Below are 19,059 nucleotides of genomic sequence, written 5' to 3' on the forward strand. Positions count from 1 at the left end.
GAAAGGTAGAAAAACAAGGCTCAGAATACGATGACAACCGTCCAGAGTGTGTGTGTTCCCTGCGATAGGTTGGCACTCCGTCCAGGGTGTATCCTGCCTTGATGCCCGATGACGCCTGAGATAGGCACAGGCTCCCCGTGACCTGAGGTAATTCGGATAAGCGGTAGAAAATGAGTGAGAGAGAGAGAGTGAATAGATATCTGCATGATTAAGTTGGTCAATCATGTTCTAGTAAAGTGTCAATAGTAATAATATATATAGGATATGTCTATATAATGGCCTTTTTAATGATTATGTTTAAGCACAATTCTGAATGTCTGTTAAATAATCTATACTTTTCCACATTTTATGTTTTTTTTTTTTTTTTTAAATTCTTCTACACTTCTATACTCACTATTTTTTGGGTGAGTTTTCTGGCGCAGATCTGGCAACCATGGCTGCGCGCTTATGATAATACACAGCTGATGTCAATTAATAATTAACGTGTCAATTCATTTAATTCTTAACAACATAAACTGATTACTGATTCAACAAATATGGTTATTTAAACAAATAAAATCAAAATAAACAGCTACCAGCTGATATATCTCTCCCACAGACACTACCCACTGATCACAGATAGCTTTTGTACACTTTTCGGGCCACAAGCTTCATGAGTTTTGTTTAAAAAACATTGGCCAGTTTTTTTTACATAATGTTTTCCTTTACATGGTCACATAATGATTTCAGATGTACAATACTGTGCAAAAGTACTATTAGTTAGGTGTGAAAAATGGTGTAAAGTAAGAATTGTTTTTTATATATATATATATATATATATATATATATATATATATATATATATATATATATATATATATATATATAAATGTTTCTTTATAGCAATTTACAAAATTCAATTGAGCAAACAGACGAAAAATCTAAATCAAATCAATAATTGGTGTGACTACCAGGCTATCAAACCTGAAACAATTTTAACAATTGCACACTTTGTACAGTTTGTACACTTACACAAATTCAAAGATATTGTAGGATCAGAAGCAGGTGTATGAATAATCAATTGTGCCAAGTAGTTCTCATGCAGACACGTATTCCGATTTTTAATGACTAACTGAATTCTGGGTTGGGTTACCCCACCTGTAGAGAACACAAACACACACACACACACACACACACACACACACACACACACACATGCATGCACCCGCTAAAAGTTAGAAAGGCAATTAAAGTCAATTGTAATCATTATTCATGTATAAGATGAACTAAGATTTATCCATCTGCTACTATTAATCTATCACAACCACACAGGCTAAACAGCAGTAAAAACAACACCTGTTCTGTACCTACTTCTGTAATTCTTTAAGAGTAGTTGAGATCTTAATCTGTACAGATTTGCTTCCTCCAAAAAGTGGAAGAATTTTCCAGTTTTTTTTCAGTTGTCCTCTGAAAAAGCAATGCATCTTGCTTAACAAGATATTTTATAATAAAACAACACTAAAGCAGGGCTGGATGTAGGACTAGACCTACAGGGGTGCTGATGAGTGTGACATGCAAAGTAGCCTACTAGTCAACTGCCAACCAAAGGTTGTGGAAAACACACACACACACACACACACACACACACACACACACACACACACACACACACACACACACACACACACACACACACACACACACACACACACACACACACACACACACACACACACACCCCAAATCTCAAAAAAGCGCCACCTTTTGGTAAAATGATAGCAATGCATGATAATAATAGGACTCTTCCTGGTCCTTTCCTGACATCTACTGGTCAATTGTTGTAACATATAACTTTTAACCTCTGACAAATTATTAATGAAGACTGAAGTCCTGCAATTGGTCTTACCGGTTTTCTTAACATTGTTTGATTAATCGTAGTGTCTTTTTATGGAACAGGTTTATCAACTTTCATTTTGCTTTGCAAAAGCAAGCCCAACTACATAATGTGTGCGCACAATTAATTGTTAATTTTGTATTGTTTTTGTTATAAGCTTAACATTTTATCAACAATTTAACATCATCCAGTGGGTTAAGTTAGAAATACTGTGACAAGAAAACTGACACCATGTTTGTAGTTAGAAAAATGTGATTTCCCTTATGTTAATATCTCAGAACGATTTCTGCTACAGAACAATGTATAAAACGTTCATCATGATGCGGTTACAGCTGGAATATCTAGTAAGGGTGAGTGAACTGATTCATGGCACCTTGGTAACGCAATAGTCTTTTACTTTTTACTTTTACATTTTACTTTTAACCCAAGAACATGAGAGTGGGATAGCTCACACGTTTACTGTTTCTTTTATCCATCTTATTTGACTTTAATGCAAAAAATATGCAAACCACCAAACCTCTTCCAGAAAAAAAAAGGAAAGAATTTTCTTAAATTAATATGACAGTGAAAGAGACCTGCCCTGCAGACATGGTAACAACTTAATTGTAGGCAATTGTAGACAGAATACGCATGCATTCAATGAATTTGTGTGAATGCGGATATGGCAAGCCTGTCAGGAGCCGTGGGCACTAATGATAATGCAGGGCTAAGCGCTGATGCCGGGTGTCTTGCCAGGGAATAAAAGTCGGAATTAAACGGTCGTAAAAATAAAGGTAAATTTTTTATTTTTTGCGTTAGTAATAGCGTTAGTAAATAGTTTATTTATATTATTTATTAGTTAATAATTATAATGTTTAGCTCTGAATTTCGCATGACGCAAAAGTGAAGTTGAACTTTGACTGTGTTAGCCTACTGACACACGAGTAACAGGTAACAGCCCGTTTCTGTTTCCTAGCTTCTATCATCAGGTTTTGTGACTGAAACATTTTACAATGTGTTTTGTTGCCTTTTGTAATATTACCTTTACTGCGTTAAAAAAAAAAAATAAATCTTTAAAAAAAAAACGTAAAAAGATAATGCGATTTTTTATTTGAGCAGTATGAACAACACAAGTAAATATAGATCCGAAAACGTTTTCCTTTATACGTTTTTTTTTTATCTAAATATATCTTTCCTTTATTTTATTTTGATATTTTTCCTTTAAACATTTTCACGTCATTGAAGTTCCATTCAGTTGTAGTGCATTTTGTATCATATTTGCTACATGAGTTTCTGAGTCACCCACATTATCAATACTTTCCCGATAAACCTGTTGTATACAATCTGGGTTTGTCTTTTCTGGGGAATTTTTATCCACTTATGTTTCCTCTTCTGTTCTTCTGAAGAAGAACAGAAACTGGGTTTTTTTCTTTATTCCTTATACAAAGTCAAAAGCTTCCGGTTTGGAATAAATAACCAAACCAGAAGCAATGTTTGAAATGTTACAAACATAATGAACAGTCTCTGTTCTTGATCTACAAAGATCATAAACATCCGATGATGCAAATATGTAACAAATTCATGTGTAAATGTGGCCTCCTCCAAATAACATAGTATAAAATATAACATATCATCTGTAATCTAACAAGCTGGCATGAAGCTATGTTGCATGTATTAAAAGATCTTAAGACTTAACATTGAAGATCTGCAGCACTGTTGTGGATAACCAAACACTAATCTTTAGCACACAGCATAAGAGGAATATGTTTGCTGAATCTATGATCAAAAAATTCGATATGTATCCATGCATTACACCATTTGTTATCCACAGGTCATCATGCGTGTGCAGAGGGTGAAGGTTTTGATGGGTTTTGTCATATTAGGACTGTTAGTTATTTTTGTCATTCATCACTGGAGCCCAAATGCACCAACTGTGATGGATGATCAAAGAAGACTAAACTCCACCATAACAAAGCTTCTTGGTCGTAATGAACAGTTGAAGAAAGGCGAGACCACTGTTCCTTACAAACTCAAAGAAATTACAGCACGGTGAGTACACTTAAAAATAAAGGTTTTTAAACGGTTCTTTATCATTGTGTGTGGTTCTATGAGGAACCTTTAATATGCAGGGAACATTTCTATTACACAAAAGCTTCTTTGTAGTGAAAAGAGGTTCTTCAGACTATAAAAATGTTCTTCATGGCACTAAGAAAACCATACCATAGAGAACTATTCAATGAAAGTTACATTAAATAACTATTTTTGGTTCCCCTATGGCATTACTGTGAAAAGCCCTTTTTTATTCTTCCAGGCAAGAGTGTGGACTCTATTATAGCACATAATGAACGTAATTCAGTCAACGAGAGATAGAATCCTTAAAAATATTTACAAAATTTACTAAGCCATAAACAATAATATTTATGATGCCTTGATTTTTTTGACAGTAAGATGGATGGATGGATGGATGGATTGATAGACTAAATAAAAAAAACTGATGTGTTTTACAGCTGTAGTGTGTGCGAGGCCGCGCATAGAGTAGATGGTGATGAGGGATTTTGTGCTTATCCGTGTACCGTTTACATATAATACATACTAATGGTCATTTTCATGCAATATAAATATTTATGCTGCGTCAATGAATCTAATTAGGTCATAAAAACAGGAAATCTATACTGTTCTACTTACCTATTTACCCACAGTGTGATTCTGTTCTTCACAGGAACAACACATCTTAAATATTTATTTCTTTTACTTGCATGAAACATAATCATTAAAAAATCTCATGATTTGTTTTGCTTTTTGGGGACAAAAAACAGACATGAGACTAAAAATGACTGTAGATGACTTATACCTATGTGCATCTTACCTTCCCACGAACAACATTAAATACTGTCATAGAATCTGTGTTTCCAGCGTTTACAGATATTAGGTTCTTAGTAGATTTCCTGTGAATAATAACGTAGCAAAATGAATCTTCCGACTTCACTAAAAAATGGTTCAAATGCTTAATATTAATTTATCTAAATACTCCTAAGTATGGACTCCTAAATACTACCTGTACAGTAAATGGTAGTAAGGTGACACCCACAGAATGAGCAATAATAGCATTTTTAGCTGCCCCTCACAATTTTCCCACCATTCTTATCTGAGATGAGTAATAAGATAATGGGTTGTTTTGTTTTTAAACAAACAGTTTTGCTGAATGTGATTAGCAGTGAAGATAAAACTCTAAAGGTTGACACACTTCTAAATGCATCTTAGTATGTAGGCCAGTTTGTGATGCTCAATATCGAAAAGAACAGTAATTAATAAATCTTCTGACCAATGGATAATTTCCCAGTTAAACGATTTAGATTTTTTTTTTTTTTTTTTAAAAAAAAAAAGAAAAAAATGAGAAAAATAAATTTCATACGTGTTAAAACATTATAGTATTTGTGGTTGAGGACAACATATTTAATATCATTTTTATTGCCTATTTGTTTATCTTTGTGGTTAATACTAAGACAGGGTATGCTGCTAGTGATTCTTATATTCTCACCTACATTGTCCTGTGCACTTCCACTTCAAATTTTGCATTAAATGTAATGTTGCACCAAGGCCTTGTTGAACGCTATTTTTGAAATGCTATAACATGGCTAGCATAACAAATAACCTATCTATCTATCTATCTATCTATCTATCTATCTATCTCTGTCTCTGTCTCTGTCTCTGTCTCTGTCTGTCTGTCTGTCTGTCTGTCTGTCTATCTTTTGTTTTCTTTCTTTCTTTTGAGGAAAGCTGTGATATCCGTCTCCTCATCTTCAACATTGAACACTAAAAAGCATGTCTCTCCCTCTCTCTCCCTCTCTCTCCTTCTCTCTCCCTCTCCCTCCCTCCCTACCTTCCTCCCACATGTCCTCTTAAAACAGGTTTGTCAAGTGGCCTCTTCTTGTGCCAGAACATTTTTGCAGCTACATTTAATGACAAAAATATGCCAACCTGTAAACCTATTAGAATTTATCATATACCAAAAAGAAGAAAAGAAACTAATAGCAACTGACCCAGTACGTTTTGGTATTATATAACCGATGATAATGTTTTTTTTTTTTTTATAATTTCAGTCTCCTGATAAATCATGATCGTTAATGTAATCTGTAAATTTGAATTTTCAACCTATGATTGGATTATTTATCATTTTCAAGATTAAACGCTTTTCTTTATCTTTTTCATGTTCAATTAAAAATGACAACCATCACTGAGGCAATGACCCTATTTCTTGATCACCTTGAAGCCCCTTTTTATTTGCGGTCAAGTCATGGTTTTTATTGTAAAAACCTTTTTTTTAGTCCTTTTTGGGCAGATACCTACTGTTAGTGGGCATTCTGTTAGTGGGCATAAATAGATATACTTGAGCTCACTGGAAATTTTAGTCACACTGTTTTGTTTCACCCAGATGAGGATGGGTTCCCTTTTGAGCCTAGTTCCTCTAAAGATTTCTTCCTTGTTTCACCTCAGGGAATAATTTTTTTCACTATCTACTCTGGCATGCTCATTAGGGATAACTATAAATGTTAATTTAAAACTTTGTATTTAGAAAAATGATATTGAACTGAATTGTAATGAAAACACAGCACTGTGAACTACACTCAGACTCTGGTCTGACTTCACAAGTGAGAAATATTTTGAAACACATTTAGGCTTGATATTTCTCGATCATACTAGTTTCATGAAAGATAATCTAAAAGGTTTGGTGAGAAGATTCACAGATCTTCTTAAAGTCACTTATTTGTTCCTATGTCCTATATCTTACCTATTGATTTTCACTGTTCTTTAACACATTTAATTATTCTAATCATTATAAACAGCACTTATGGTCTTCACTTTTGTGGTGTAACTGAAAAAGCAGGAAACATAAGCTGTCCGTATATAATTATTTATTAATAAGCCTTCATTCATCCTGGTGCTGAGTAAACATTTTGGATTGATGCCTCAGTTAATCAGTTTTGTTAGTTAAATCTGCACTTTGTCCCAATCTTACATGAATTACTTAATGATTACAGAATGCAGCATTGTAGACATTCAGCATGATGTTGCAAAGCAGTCTTTGTGATTAGTGTTTTAAAAAAGCACAGAAAATGGAATCAAGAAATTAACTATTGATAAAGCTTAATTTGTCTTGCTCTCTTACCAGCAATTAAAAAAAATCAATTTCATGTTACATTGCAGAAATGGATGTGTTTGCAATGGAGATGCATGGCATCTTAATGTGCCCTTTGGTGATCTTTTTTTTCCTCGGGTTGGTGCTGAGGAGCTGCAGACTGCATTTAGTGCTAAAGAACTGGAGGAAATAAAAAAGCGACGAAGGCATGAGTACAACGACTTCTTGTTAAGGTGAGGTGTTTGGGCCAAACAATGTTTGCTATTTTTTCCCCACCCTTACTGTACCAGGTGACTCATGGATGCACACAGGAATGTCTTATCTACTGAGTGAAAAGCCTGTGCTTGGTGACCTTTTGTATTATATGCAGCTGCTTTCAAGAATTGAAAGATATTTCTCTTTTTTGCATCTTAACTCTTTAATCTCATTTTTTTATTACTTTTTAGTTTTTACAATTCCATTAAAATACTCTCTAAAAGCAAGCAAATTTATTGATTGAACATGAATTTTATTTTATACTAAGAAACTATAAGCAATTTATAAACTGACCATGAAAACTGTCTTATATTTTTATATCTAATCTAGATAACATACAGATGTTTCTTCAACTGGTTCCTCCTCTTCTTAATATGATCTTTGTAGATAACCCGGGCATGCTTAGAGAAATTCTACATTATTTTGCAAAATATAACCGTGAACCCAGATGGGTTTTTCCACAATACCACACAATAACCTTTGCAATTTGCTTTATTAATGTGCCTGTCTTCACTTGGCTTATTATAGGCAATCCGTTTGTTCTTTAACTCTAAACAACTCGAATAAAACATGCACATACATGTAGTTGTACAGAATTATTTTTCAACGCTCAGTTGCCGTTAATTTGTTGCAGAAATTCCTGATAACTACTTCCTCCTTTACACATCGCATCTTTACCCACATTTAAAAACATATTACTAAAAGCAGGTACTTCCTGAATAATGTCTGTATTACTGAGGAAACTCAAGTGGGGTTTATACCATGCAGAAGTACTCAGAGACCACTAGATTGTTGCAGATAGTGCCTCAAACCTTGTGTTGTCATTTGTTTACCAGACGAGAGGTTTTGCATGTAGCCACGATCTAGGTCAGGTCTACTTTGTCCCTCCTTTCTGCCCAGTGTTTCCAGGATAGGCTTAATAACCACCCTGATGAGAATAAAGCAGTGACATGGATGGATGGATGGATGGATGGATGGATGTAGTGAGGGATGGATGTGTGTATGCATGGCTGGATGGTTAGATGATGAATGTGTTTTCATACAATGAAAAGTGTGCTCTTATATTTCACTTACAAGAACTCTGGACTTACAGATCACACACAGCAGCAAATCTTCTCATCATTGCTGAGGCAAACACCCCTCTTCAGTACCCCACCCAGGGGGTAGATGTCCAGCCTAAAAAGTCTACTTTAATTCCTGGTAAGAGCGTCTATTAAAACAACATATCTCTGAATATGTTGGCTTTGTAGAAGCCAACATTCTGTTTTCCTATTTAAGCTTAGACAAAAATATATCAAGAGTAACTCCTCCTAGGGCTTTCAGACCACATGCACCAAATTCGGGTATGTCGTAGATCCTGGTCTGGCGTTTGTTGCTATTACTTTTCTAAGCGATCCGAGTACCGGTACTTCTGGTACCAGGTCTCAAAGTGGCCTTTTTTCCCATAGACTCCCATTATAAATTTGAGGTTTACACCAAACTCAGCCAGCTCCTTTAGAGTGATACTCTGAACAAAGTTTTAAATTGGTGTACCGACTGGCCTTCCGGTTGTCTTGCAGCCCCGTCCCACAAAATATGCAAAATCAAAAAACTTTTTACAACATGGACATGTGACATATCAAAACACTCAGAACAATGAGGGGAACTTCCTCACGGGTATTCTGATGACGTCCCGTGAAAATATGAGTCTTCGGATGACGTCACATGCTCGTCCCCACTCCAAATGTTTTGGCAAGCGAATACTTGCTTTGTCAAAGCCAACATCAAAGTTTGTCGTGACAAACTTTACAAATCTAGTTAAGGTTGATTGTATGTTAAATGTGTGTGCTCTTTAATTTTGCATAATATTCAAAGATCACCATGATATTATTTATTGCTTTTCATAGCCAAGTGTTGATAAATATTGATAAATGTTTACTGGCTATAAATTAAGTTATTGGTTTATGTTAATGCACTGATTTTAAATCATTACTGTTAATACACAGACTCATAATGCACATGGTCCACATAAACTAACGTTAATAATTAAATAATCAAAATGCTATTTTACAAAATAGTGAAGAAAAGATGATATTAATATGCTGAAGCTTTCAGAACAGACGATTGCACCCTACTGTTTCTCATGAAAAAGTTGCTCTGTGTGTAATTGTTTATAGCTGCCAGGATGCATGTGGTAACGGAAAAACAACTAGTTGGTAGTTTTGTTGGTCTGTCTTCCTGTTTTGCACTCAGCCACCTTTTATAAGAAACAAGTAAAACCGATCATAATATGGTGGACTACGGAAGCATTCACTTGAGTAAAAAAATCTACTCTGTTTTTCTGAATTAACGACTTAATTATCTCAGAATTATGAGAGAATTTATCAGGAAAAAATTTTTTGCTCTTTTTCTGAATTAACGACTTAATTATCTCAAAATTATGAGAATTTTTCATGAATAAAAAGTTTTTTGCTCTGTTTTTCTGAATTAACGACTTAATGTGGATTGCATGGAAGTAAACATGTCCCGCCTTTCAAGTTTAATCCGGTTTTATTTTACTTTGGGTTTGAGACATTGGGAGATACTGCTGTCTTTAAGTAATATAAATGGTGTTGTTATTAGTGCGTCAACTTTGCGCAGACACCTCAAGACTTTGCTCCTGTTCAGACAGTGAAGCATACCATATCGGTTCAACTGATTAAACTTGAAAGGCGGGACATGTTTACTCGGAGCATCAGTGTAGATTTTCAATAAGGAAGTGAATGATATATTAGCATAATATAAACTCTGTACATTTAATTATTGCAGTTTAGCTCATGCTTCCCATGCCTTAAAGCAGTCATCTGTCCTGTAATTAGTTACCAAATGTGACAAGTTGTACATGGACAAATTAAAAATAAATTAAATTTTTTTTGCATATTTTTAAAAATTATTTTTTGCAAAATAAAATTTTAGGCTGGTAAGAGTAACTAAGAATAACTTTAATTGGTGTTGCGTCACTTTACACCACACAGATGGAGATCTGTCTCTTTCCCGTGCCACTATATACTGAACTGATGGCAGGACAAAATGTTTGTTCATTCTGCAAGCAAAAGTGTTTAAGGGGTTAATACTTGATTTCTTGTTGGGAGTAAATCAGTGGTGTGAAATTGTGTGATCAACTTGTTCTCAGTGTATTTTTTATAGCTGCTAGATAAGTGGGTTGTGAGCCTGTTTTGTTCAGATTTCTGAAAATCTTTTTGTTTTTCTTGTTCTAAGGCTTGGCTCTGAAAATGAAGTCACAGAGTGCTTATAGAGTAAGTTTTCTAATTGTTTTTCTTTCTGTGCACATACTGTAAATTGTTATGTGTTTGGTATATATGTATTTGGGCTTGTTGTCTTTAAAACAAGATTAAAAATCAGGAAATCATTATAATAAAAAAGGATTTTATGCACAAGATTTATTCAGTGTTCTGGCAAAACATTTTCTTGTGTTGGTCAGATTTATTGACGTTTTTTGCAGTAATGTTGACTTCCCTGTTTGTTGCAGGTTAATTTAACTGCCAGCATGGGCACGTTTGACGTAGCAGCCTTGGTGGGTGATGTCAACGTAAGCGGGGATGGAAAAATGCAGATGATTCTCTCCAGCCCACTTTTACCTGCGCTTAATAGACAACTGCAGTTCATCAATTATACAAATACAATTTTTCATCCAAATACTGCAGACATAGGTGAGCTGCCATGCTTGACTGATGCTACCTTCACACATGCACTGGATTTATCACTATGCGGTCACCAGTAGGCATTCCTACTACTGGTTCCATAGTAATAAAAGTGGGCGGGACAACACATTAGTAATCAGTGATTTTTACAGCTGACATTCCATATCAATTTTCTTGCCATTTAAATTAAAATCTCTGGAGGGAGATTTGATAATTGTATTTAAAATTCATCAGTGTGTATATACGTCATCCATTGCCATGGATCCTGTTTGCTCTACTTTCTTCTGTCCTTTATGCACGAAGTTCCTCCATATTTGCATAAAGTTTTTTCCTGGACACACATCTGGTCACCAGCAGTTTCTATTGCTCATGTTAGCGGAAAATAAATGGTGTCTGCTCACTTTGTCACTGCAAGTGTGTGAACATGGCATTAAGCTGTTACACTGAAATTAACTTTAAAAAAAAAAAAAAGGGAAATAAAAGAAGGTGATTTTCAAGGTGACTGACTCACCTGTCAATGCTCAAGAAATGGTAGAAATGTATTTGGCAATAGATTGGATTATTCCTAATTTATTGATGAATTCTTTTTTATTGAAATTATTTGTGTTTAGTTTTTAATGTCATGTAATGTTAATTTTTTTAAATGATGTATTCAATTAATTAATGTCATCTTAGTACATGAAACAATTTATTTTTTCTGTGTCGTGGCAGTGCAATTTGGGACTGATGGATACCAAGCATCCTTCACCATTAATATCCGACATGAACTCATTCCTAAACTCTATGATCCTGGACCTGCTGGACCTAAAGGAGGTAATTCACACAGGACCCGACATGTAATGACACACACATATGTAAAACCTTTTCAAAATGGAAAATATATTTACTTCATTAGTTTTACTTTCTTCCTCTTCTTTTAGAATATGACATATCCAGGCTTGTCTCTATTGCTACAAAAACGTTTCTGCGTTATGACAAGCTTCAGGATTTGATTGACAGCATTCGACAGTTCTATCCAACGGTTACGATCATTATAGCTGATGACAACGAGCATCCTAAGCCTGTGACTGGCCCTTATATAGAGCACTACACCATGCCTTTCCAAAAGGTAAAGAGTTTCACTGTTCTATAGTATGAGATTCTATTTTAAAAAAAAAAAACATTAAAGGATTTTTAGAAAATAAAAGTGGATTCGCAGTGGGTTTAATATCTAGCTAATACTTTTAATTTTATAGTGTCTCCTGAACCAAATGTAAACCTCTGTGGGTGTGTTTGTGTGAGCGTGAGGGTGGTGTGGTGGTCAGGAGGGGAGAAAACAAAGTAAATATATTACAGACAACTGATGTGGAAAAAAAATGTGTTTGAATAGTGTCACATAACAAAGTCCTAATAAAAGCACATTCATACTTCAGACTCAAATTCTAAGCACCGTAATATGTCTTGACAAATATAGAAGTATTTGTCAAACACACACACACACACACCCCCACACACACACACACTTTAGTCAAAAGTCAATAACCATGCTTGTATTCTCACAGACTACAATCACATGATCGAAGCGAACACACATGCATGCAATGCATCATGCACAATATACTGCAAAATAGTGACAATATAGAGGACACATTTGCTGTGAGTTGACAGTGGAGGAAGAGGTTCTTGTGAAATGTGGTTAGCTGTGGCTTCCATTCTTTGAACATGGTGTTCTGTCTGATTGAACAACTTGCTCAAAGGATCTGTGAGAACATTGCCAGATAGGCATCATGTGGATACACAAAGCCAAAACTCAAACCACAAACTATAGTAAGCTTCTATCAAGGAGGAATTAAAATGGAACCCCAGTCAGTAAAGCAAGCTTCTCACAAGCAAAAAAGAAAACTTAAAAGGAAAGACAAACTTAAGATGTGGAGGTGAAAGAGAGTGAGCAGCATAATAGAAGCCCATCTCCTAAAGGCAGAACTAGGACATCTGTCGCTATCTTTTCAAATAAATAATGGCAAAACACATCATCTGTTGGAATTGTCATTTTACCATTTTTAACAACTTTGGACCTAATAACAAGCAAGCGTCTGGTGGTACAGCCATCCCTATAAGAAATGACTTGATTCTTAGTCACATCAATATTAGCAACAACCTACAGGTGACAGCAGTATGACTGACAATACAAAACACCTTACATGTTCTAATGGTCTATCTACATTCCTCGTCATCTACATCTGACACACTTAAACCCAGACCATCTTATTACTTGGCTCCCATCTCCCTTTATATTTCTGGGAGATTTTATTAGCCATTATTTTCTGTGGGACATTAAATATTGTAATCGCAAAGGAAATAAGAACCCTTTTCTGATTGCCTTTCATGACAGCTTAGAGACCTTGCAGTGTTTTACAGAAAAAAACCTACCTACCTACCTAACCAAAACACACACACACACACACACACACACACACACACACACACACACGATGTCAGATAGGACCCTCAAGACTCACACACATTCTTACTATCAAGAGAAAATCGATAGTAAAAGTGTGTTACTTGTCAGAACCCACACTCTATGAAAAGGTTTGTAGAGATGCACATTCAAATCTAGTCTTCGGGTTTCTAGAAACTTTAAGCACCTTATTTAAGTGTTACTTTTGAGTAACAAAACCTAGCTCAAGAAATCTGCCTCATAATTAACCTTTTAAACTTTTCCACAGGGATGGTTTGCTGGACGTAATCTCGCTATCTCTCAGGTGACGACTAAATATGTGCTGTGGGTGGATGATGATTTCATCTTCACCTCCAAAACAAGGCTGGAAAAAATGGTGGATGTTTTGGAGAGCACCACTTTAGACCTGGTAAGAGGAGCACATTGAATTTTGCTTTGCTCTTTGCTAAGCTGATAACCCAAGTTAGCTTAGTCTCACTAAACCAAACTTTCTTTACAATTTGCTTACATTCTACATAAGCAAATTAGTTTTTACCTTTAACCTCAGCCTTTTCACTGTTTCTTGCTTTCCTTTCTTTCTTTCAACTGCTGCTTGTTTGTCACACATCTGTGTAGTGCTATACCCTGTAAACCTTTTTTCTAACTTATGAGAAGTGTTGATAAATGCTGTGGGTAAATGCTACAGGTTTTGTTGCTGGTTGCAGTGCTTGTAAAGTAAAAATCCAAATCTTTTTCCTGTTCACATGTCCAATGTCAAAAAGAACATTTACATTTCCATGCTGCATGCACACCCAAGCAGTATAGTACATACGTGTGTCAGTGCTTTGTTTCACAGAGATCTTTATATAATGCTGCAAGATTTTGCTTCTGACTTTAAAAAGCATCACTGAAGTGCATTTGTGACTGAATGCAACTTGTCAAAGTTTTGAAGTATTATTACATACAGCTGCTGCTGTTGTCGTTGTTGGCTGGACCCTTGTCCTTCCCTTCCTCACATTCCATGACTTCTGTCCGGATCTCAGCACGTCTGGCAGACATATCATCATGGTGACGGCTCATCAGTCGAAACTCAATCCCAGCAAATGCGGCTCATCTCGAGTGATTCATCCCCAGGTCAGGATCTTAAAATATCCCTACACAACAATCTGATCTCTCCTTTGGTCGCTGCTCCATGGGGTAAGCATGGACAATTAACTGTCCTTTTCCTTACATGTGAGGAAAATGTGAGAGATGAGGCCAACCCTGTGAGGATTCTGAGGCATCTAGTAATGTACCAGCTCTAGTTGGACTCTATTTCACGAAGTATTCAGACATTCAAAGCCAACTCTGTGGTCTTTGAGGACAACAACCTCAAAAAATACACTATTGTCAGACTGTATATTTATAATCACGCCCTCCGGTGTCACCCAAATGAGGATGAGGTTCTCTTTTAAGTCTGGTTCCTCTCAAGGTTTCTTCCTCTTCCAGCCAAGAGAGTTTTTCCTTGCCACAGTTGCCTCAGTCACCACAGGCATGTTCATTGGGGATAAATCAAAACACATTTAAATATAGGTCTAATATTCATCTTTGTATATTTTATTTTTTGTATTATGTTTATGTTCTGTAAAGCTGCTTTGAGACAATATCCATTGTTAAAAGTGGATAAATATAAATAAATAAATATACAAATAAATTTGAATTGAATTAAATAGAACATGTTGCTCATGTGACACACTCATGTAGGTTTTGCTACATCAGAAGGATTCAGCCATTTTTATCCACACAAGCTGCTCAGGTACTTGTTCAGTCTTTTGTCATTTCAAGACTGGGTTACTGCAACTCACAGCTGGCAGGTCTACATACTGTATGAACGCATTTGTCAAAATGCAGCTGCATGACTTGTTTTCAACCTTTCTAAGTTTCTTACACACCAACCCACTGCTTGCTTCCGGTAACTTCAGTAGGCACTGATGCTTGCCTACAAAGCCAAAAATGGACCAGCTCCCACTTGCTCTAAATAAGCTCTAATTACCTCACTTCCTCTGATCTACCAGCACTGCTCGACTGAACCCACCATCTCTCAGGGTTAAAGGTAGGTATACAGCAAGAATCTTTTCTGTCCTGGCACTGAGGTGGTGGAATGAACTTCCCCTAGATGTCCGAACAGCTGAGTCACTGACCTTCCTCTTTCTTGTTTGTGTTATGTGTATATTAAAAAAATCTCTAAACAAAGATTTAGGTTTATGGTATCCAAAATCTGTAACTACGTGAACCAGTGTTGATGTACCCATTGAGAGAGATTTCAAAGCACCTTTGTACGTCGTTCTGAATAAGGTTGTCTGCCAAATGCCGTAAATCTACAGCAAGAAGTTAGAACAAAATGTTTGTCTGCTTGAATGGGACCCTTCACTATATTTCATGCACTGTAGTGCAATTGTGGTGTAATTTTGTGTTTGCATGCACCCAGGTTGGTGGAGCAGTCAGGGAGGTGACAGGATACACTGCCACCTACTGCCATATCATCTCAACAGAAAAAGGTGGAGAAAATGGAGACTGTTTACACATGAGGAGGGGCTTCTATCATGTTCTCAAAGGCTTTCCTAATTGTGTGGTCACGGATGCTGTTATTAACTTCTTCATGGCACGGACCGATAAGGTCCGACAAGTAGGCTTTGACCCTCGTCTGGCACGGGTTGCACACCTTGGTAAGCATTGTTTCATATAAAATTGATTATTAACTACAATATCTCATGTAATGCTGTTGATTAAGTGACTTGAAAAGTTTGCCTTTATGTTCTCCAACTTTAGAGTTTTTTGTTGATGGCCTCGGTGTGCTTCACGTGGGTTCCTGTAATGACGTCGTAATCAACCATGCATCGAAGATCAAAGGAATGTTGCCCTGGGGACAAACAGAAACTGATAAGGCCTATTCTAAGTTCCGGTATACCAACTCGAGCAACCAAAATGCACTTTTTTATTTCAAGAATCATTTTAAATGCCTCACTAGTAATTAACTGTAATTCTTAACAAATTTGTACAATGCAATATGCCATTTCTATGCAATGTGGGGAGGTAGCACAGTGGTGAGGTGCATGCTTTGCATGTATGAGGTCTTGGGTCATGCTGCAGCATCTCTTAAGGCTCTGGGTTGTTGATTGGTGGAATGGGGTTCAAGCCCAAGCATTGCCAAACTGCCACTTTTGGGCCCTTGAGCAAGTCCCTTAACCCTCTCTGCTCCAGTGAAGCTGATTCATGGCTGACGCTGTTCTATGACTCCAACCTCCAAAGTTGGGATATGCGATGAAGAATTTTACTGCGCTGTAATGTATATGTGGAAAAAAGAAAGCTGCTGCTGCTTCTTCTTCTTTTTCTCTAAATGTCCTCTGCCTAGTTCGACTTCCATAAGACATTACATCATATGCAATGGTGAAGACCAAACATGAACATGTAAGTAAATAATGACTCCAGGGACTCAAGGAAAGCATGTCTTATGTAAGGTCAATAATGTAAGCACTTAACTTGTTGGAAGCTTTTTTTTTTTTTATGGTATGTAAATAAAGATAAACTTTTTTCCTGGAACTGTACGTAAAATGATTCTGTGCTGTAAAATACATATCTTGTATAAATTTTATATAAAACCTTACGGTCTTGACTGGGACCTTAAGCTTAGATTACTCTCTGTCCAGTATTTCCCAAGTTCTCAAGTGTGGATCTTTGCGTGGACTGTCGTCACATCCGGAATGAATTTTTCTGCCCTGCACCCAATCCTACAGGGACTGGCTCCAGATCTAGCTCCTACCTGAACAGCGTTTACCTTCTGAACGTAAATAAATGGAGTGTAATGATGAAGGATCGCTACTGGGTGGTAGTGTTGCATCAGAATAGAATCGTTTTCCGTGCTTGTTTGTGCTATATTTTGATGTTATTCTAATTTTTAACGCAAACTGCATGTAATTTGACATATGAAACGTATATTTAAATATTTTGTATTAATATATACTGAATAAAATTATAAATGCAAACTTTTTTTGCCCTCATTTTTCATGAGCTGAACTCAAAGATCTAATACTTTTTTCTATGTACACAAAAGTCCTAATTTCTCTCAAATATTGTTCACAAATCTGTCTATAAGGCCAATCTAAAATGTGCACTTTTTATCACACAGCACAATGCCACAGATTGAAGGAACATCCACCAGAGCTGTTGCCTGTGAATTGAATGTTTATTTCTCTACCATAATCCGTCTCCAAAGGTGTTTCAGAGAATTTGGCGGTACATCCAACCGGCCTCACAACCGCAGACCAAGTGTAACCACACCACCCCTGGACCTCCACATCCAGCATTTTCACCTCCAAGATCTTCTGAGACTAGCCACCCGGACAGCTGCTGCAACAATTGTTTGCATAACCAAAGAATGTCTGCACAAACTGTCAAAAACAGTCTCAGGGAAGCTCATCTGCATGCTTGTTGTCCTCATTGGGGTCTTGACCTGACTGCAGTTCATCGTCGTAACCAAAGTGAGTGGGCAAATGCTCACATTCGATGGCAAGTGGTGGTCACACAAGATACAGACTGGTTTTCGGGACCCCCCCCGGACCCCCGAATACAGTAAAACTGCACATTTTAGAGTGGCCTTTTATTGTAGCCAGCCTAAGACACACCTGTGCAATAATCATGCTATCTAATCAGCATCTTTATATGCCACACCTGTGAGGTGGATGGATTATCTCGGCAAAGGAGAAGTGCTCACTAACAGATTTAGCCAGATTTGTGAACAATATTTGATAGAAATAGGCCTTTATGTGTACATAGAAAAAGTCTTAGATCTTTGAGTTCAGCTCATGAAAAATGGGGCAAAAACAAAAGTGTTGCATTTATAATTTTGTTCAGCGTATAAGAATTAATTAATATCTAATATATCTTACTGATTGTGTCCGTAAATATCTTAATAGTTATAATTAAGAAACCTTCTGATATGAGGTTTCTTGCAGTAGCGCTTCACTCATTGCAGTTAACTGTTAATAGTGGATGATGACTTAACTTTCAGAAGGTTGTTTAACATTTTCCAAAATTTGACACATAGATGCTATGCCTAGACACAATACCTATGTCCTTGTGCTTTACCTATCATAAATTAGCTCATCTAATGTTAATATAATACTCTTTACTCTTAGAAACCATTTGGGAAAAGGGACATTAATAAAGGCAATACTACAGAATAATTATATAGATTATCATTATACAATATTAATCATCTACTATATATATATATATATATATATATATATATATATATATATATATATATAATTAAAGAATTTTGGCATATTTAATTATATAATTAAGTATAATAAAGTATGAACACATCACTTTTGCAGTGTATCTGGAATTATGCACATCTTAGAAATTTAACCTAAGACTTTTTTTTTTCCAAAGTAAAAATTTACAGAGCATTCTATACACACACATTTCATATATATTTCATATGCAGTATAGTTCAGATTCATTTCAGTGCTTTGCATAATAAAGTATTTAAAATATAAATTGTCTTTCCAGTATCAGTTAAGTGCTTTTGTCATGTCATTCTCCTTCTCCTACATTTTCCAAGACAATTCTGTCAGAATCCATGCAGGATCATTTGCAGCTCCGACTAACATTAGAAATTATGCCTGAAACCATTTAACAAGACATCTGCATAAAATGTTTGTGTACTTGA

At 36.0% G+C, this 19,059-nt stretch overlaps 1 protein-coding gene across 3 annotated transcripts; it reads left to right on the top strand.

Annotated features, from left to right (window-relative positions):
• Window positions 1-23: 23 nt before the first annotated feature.
• On the top strand, window positions 24-17,365 carry b4galnt1a (beta-1,4-N-acetyl-galactosaminyl transferase 1a). Of its 3 annotated transcripts, none has more exons than XM_060894155.1 (11): window positions 24-147; window positions 3,684-3,901; window positions 7,058-7,222; window positions 8,338-8,444; window positions 10,482-10,519; window positions 10,753-10,933; window positions 11,636-11,737; window positions 11,845-12,032; window positions 13,633-13,773; window positions 15,811-16,048; window positions 16,152-17,365. In XM_060894155.1, exons 2-11 carry the CDS (start codon window positions 3,690-3,692, stop codon window positions 16,355-16,357), a joined length of 1,578 nt encoding a protein of 525 aa, XP_060750138.1. In that variant the 5' UTR covers window positions 24-147; window positions 3,684-3,689; the 3' UTR covers window positions 16,358-17,365. The 3 variants fall into 3 exon arrangements, with proteins under 3 accessions (XP_060750138.1, XP_060750137.1, XP_060750139.1); XM_060894154.1 differs by lacking the exon at window positions 24-147 and adding an exon at window positions 2,179-2,223; XM_060894156.1 differs by lacking the exon at window positions 24-147 and adding an exon at window positions 2,512-2,646.
• Window positions 17,366-19,059: the final 1,694 nt, after the last annotated feature.

This window comes from Tachysurus vachellii, chromosome 19 (assembly GCF_030014155.1).
Source record: "Tachysurus vachellii isolate PV-2020 chromosome 19, HZAU_Pvac_v1, whole genome shotgun sequence".
In the NCBI taxonomy this organism is placed as follows: Eukaryota; Metazoa; Chordata; class Actinopteri; order Siluriformes; family Bagridae; genus Tachysurus; species Tachysurus vachellii.

Excerpts from the sequence above, each read along its gene's own strand:
- b4galnt1a (XM_060894154.1), top strand. The coding sequence starts at position 2,191 with ATGATGCGGTTACAGCTGGAATATCTAGTAAGG. Across the intron at positions 10,934-11,635 it reads TCCAAATACTGCAGACATAG|TGCAATTTGGGACTGATGGA; the intron begins GTGAGCTGCCAT and ends GTGTCGTGGCAG. Across the intron at positions 13,774-15,810 it reads AGAGCACCACTTTAGACCTG|GTTGGTGGAGCAGTCAGGGA; the intron begins GTAAGAGGAGCA and ends GCATGCACCCAG.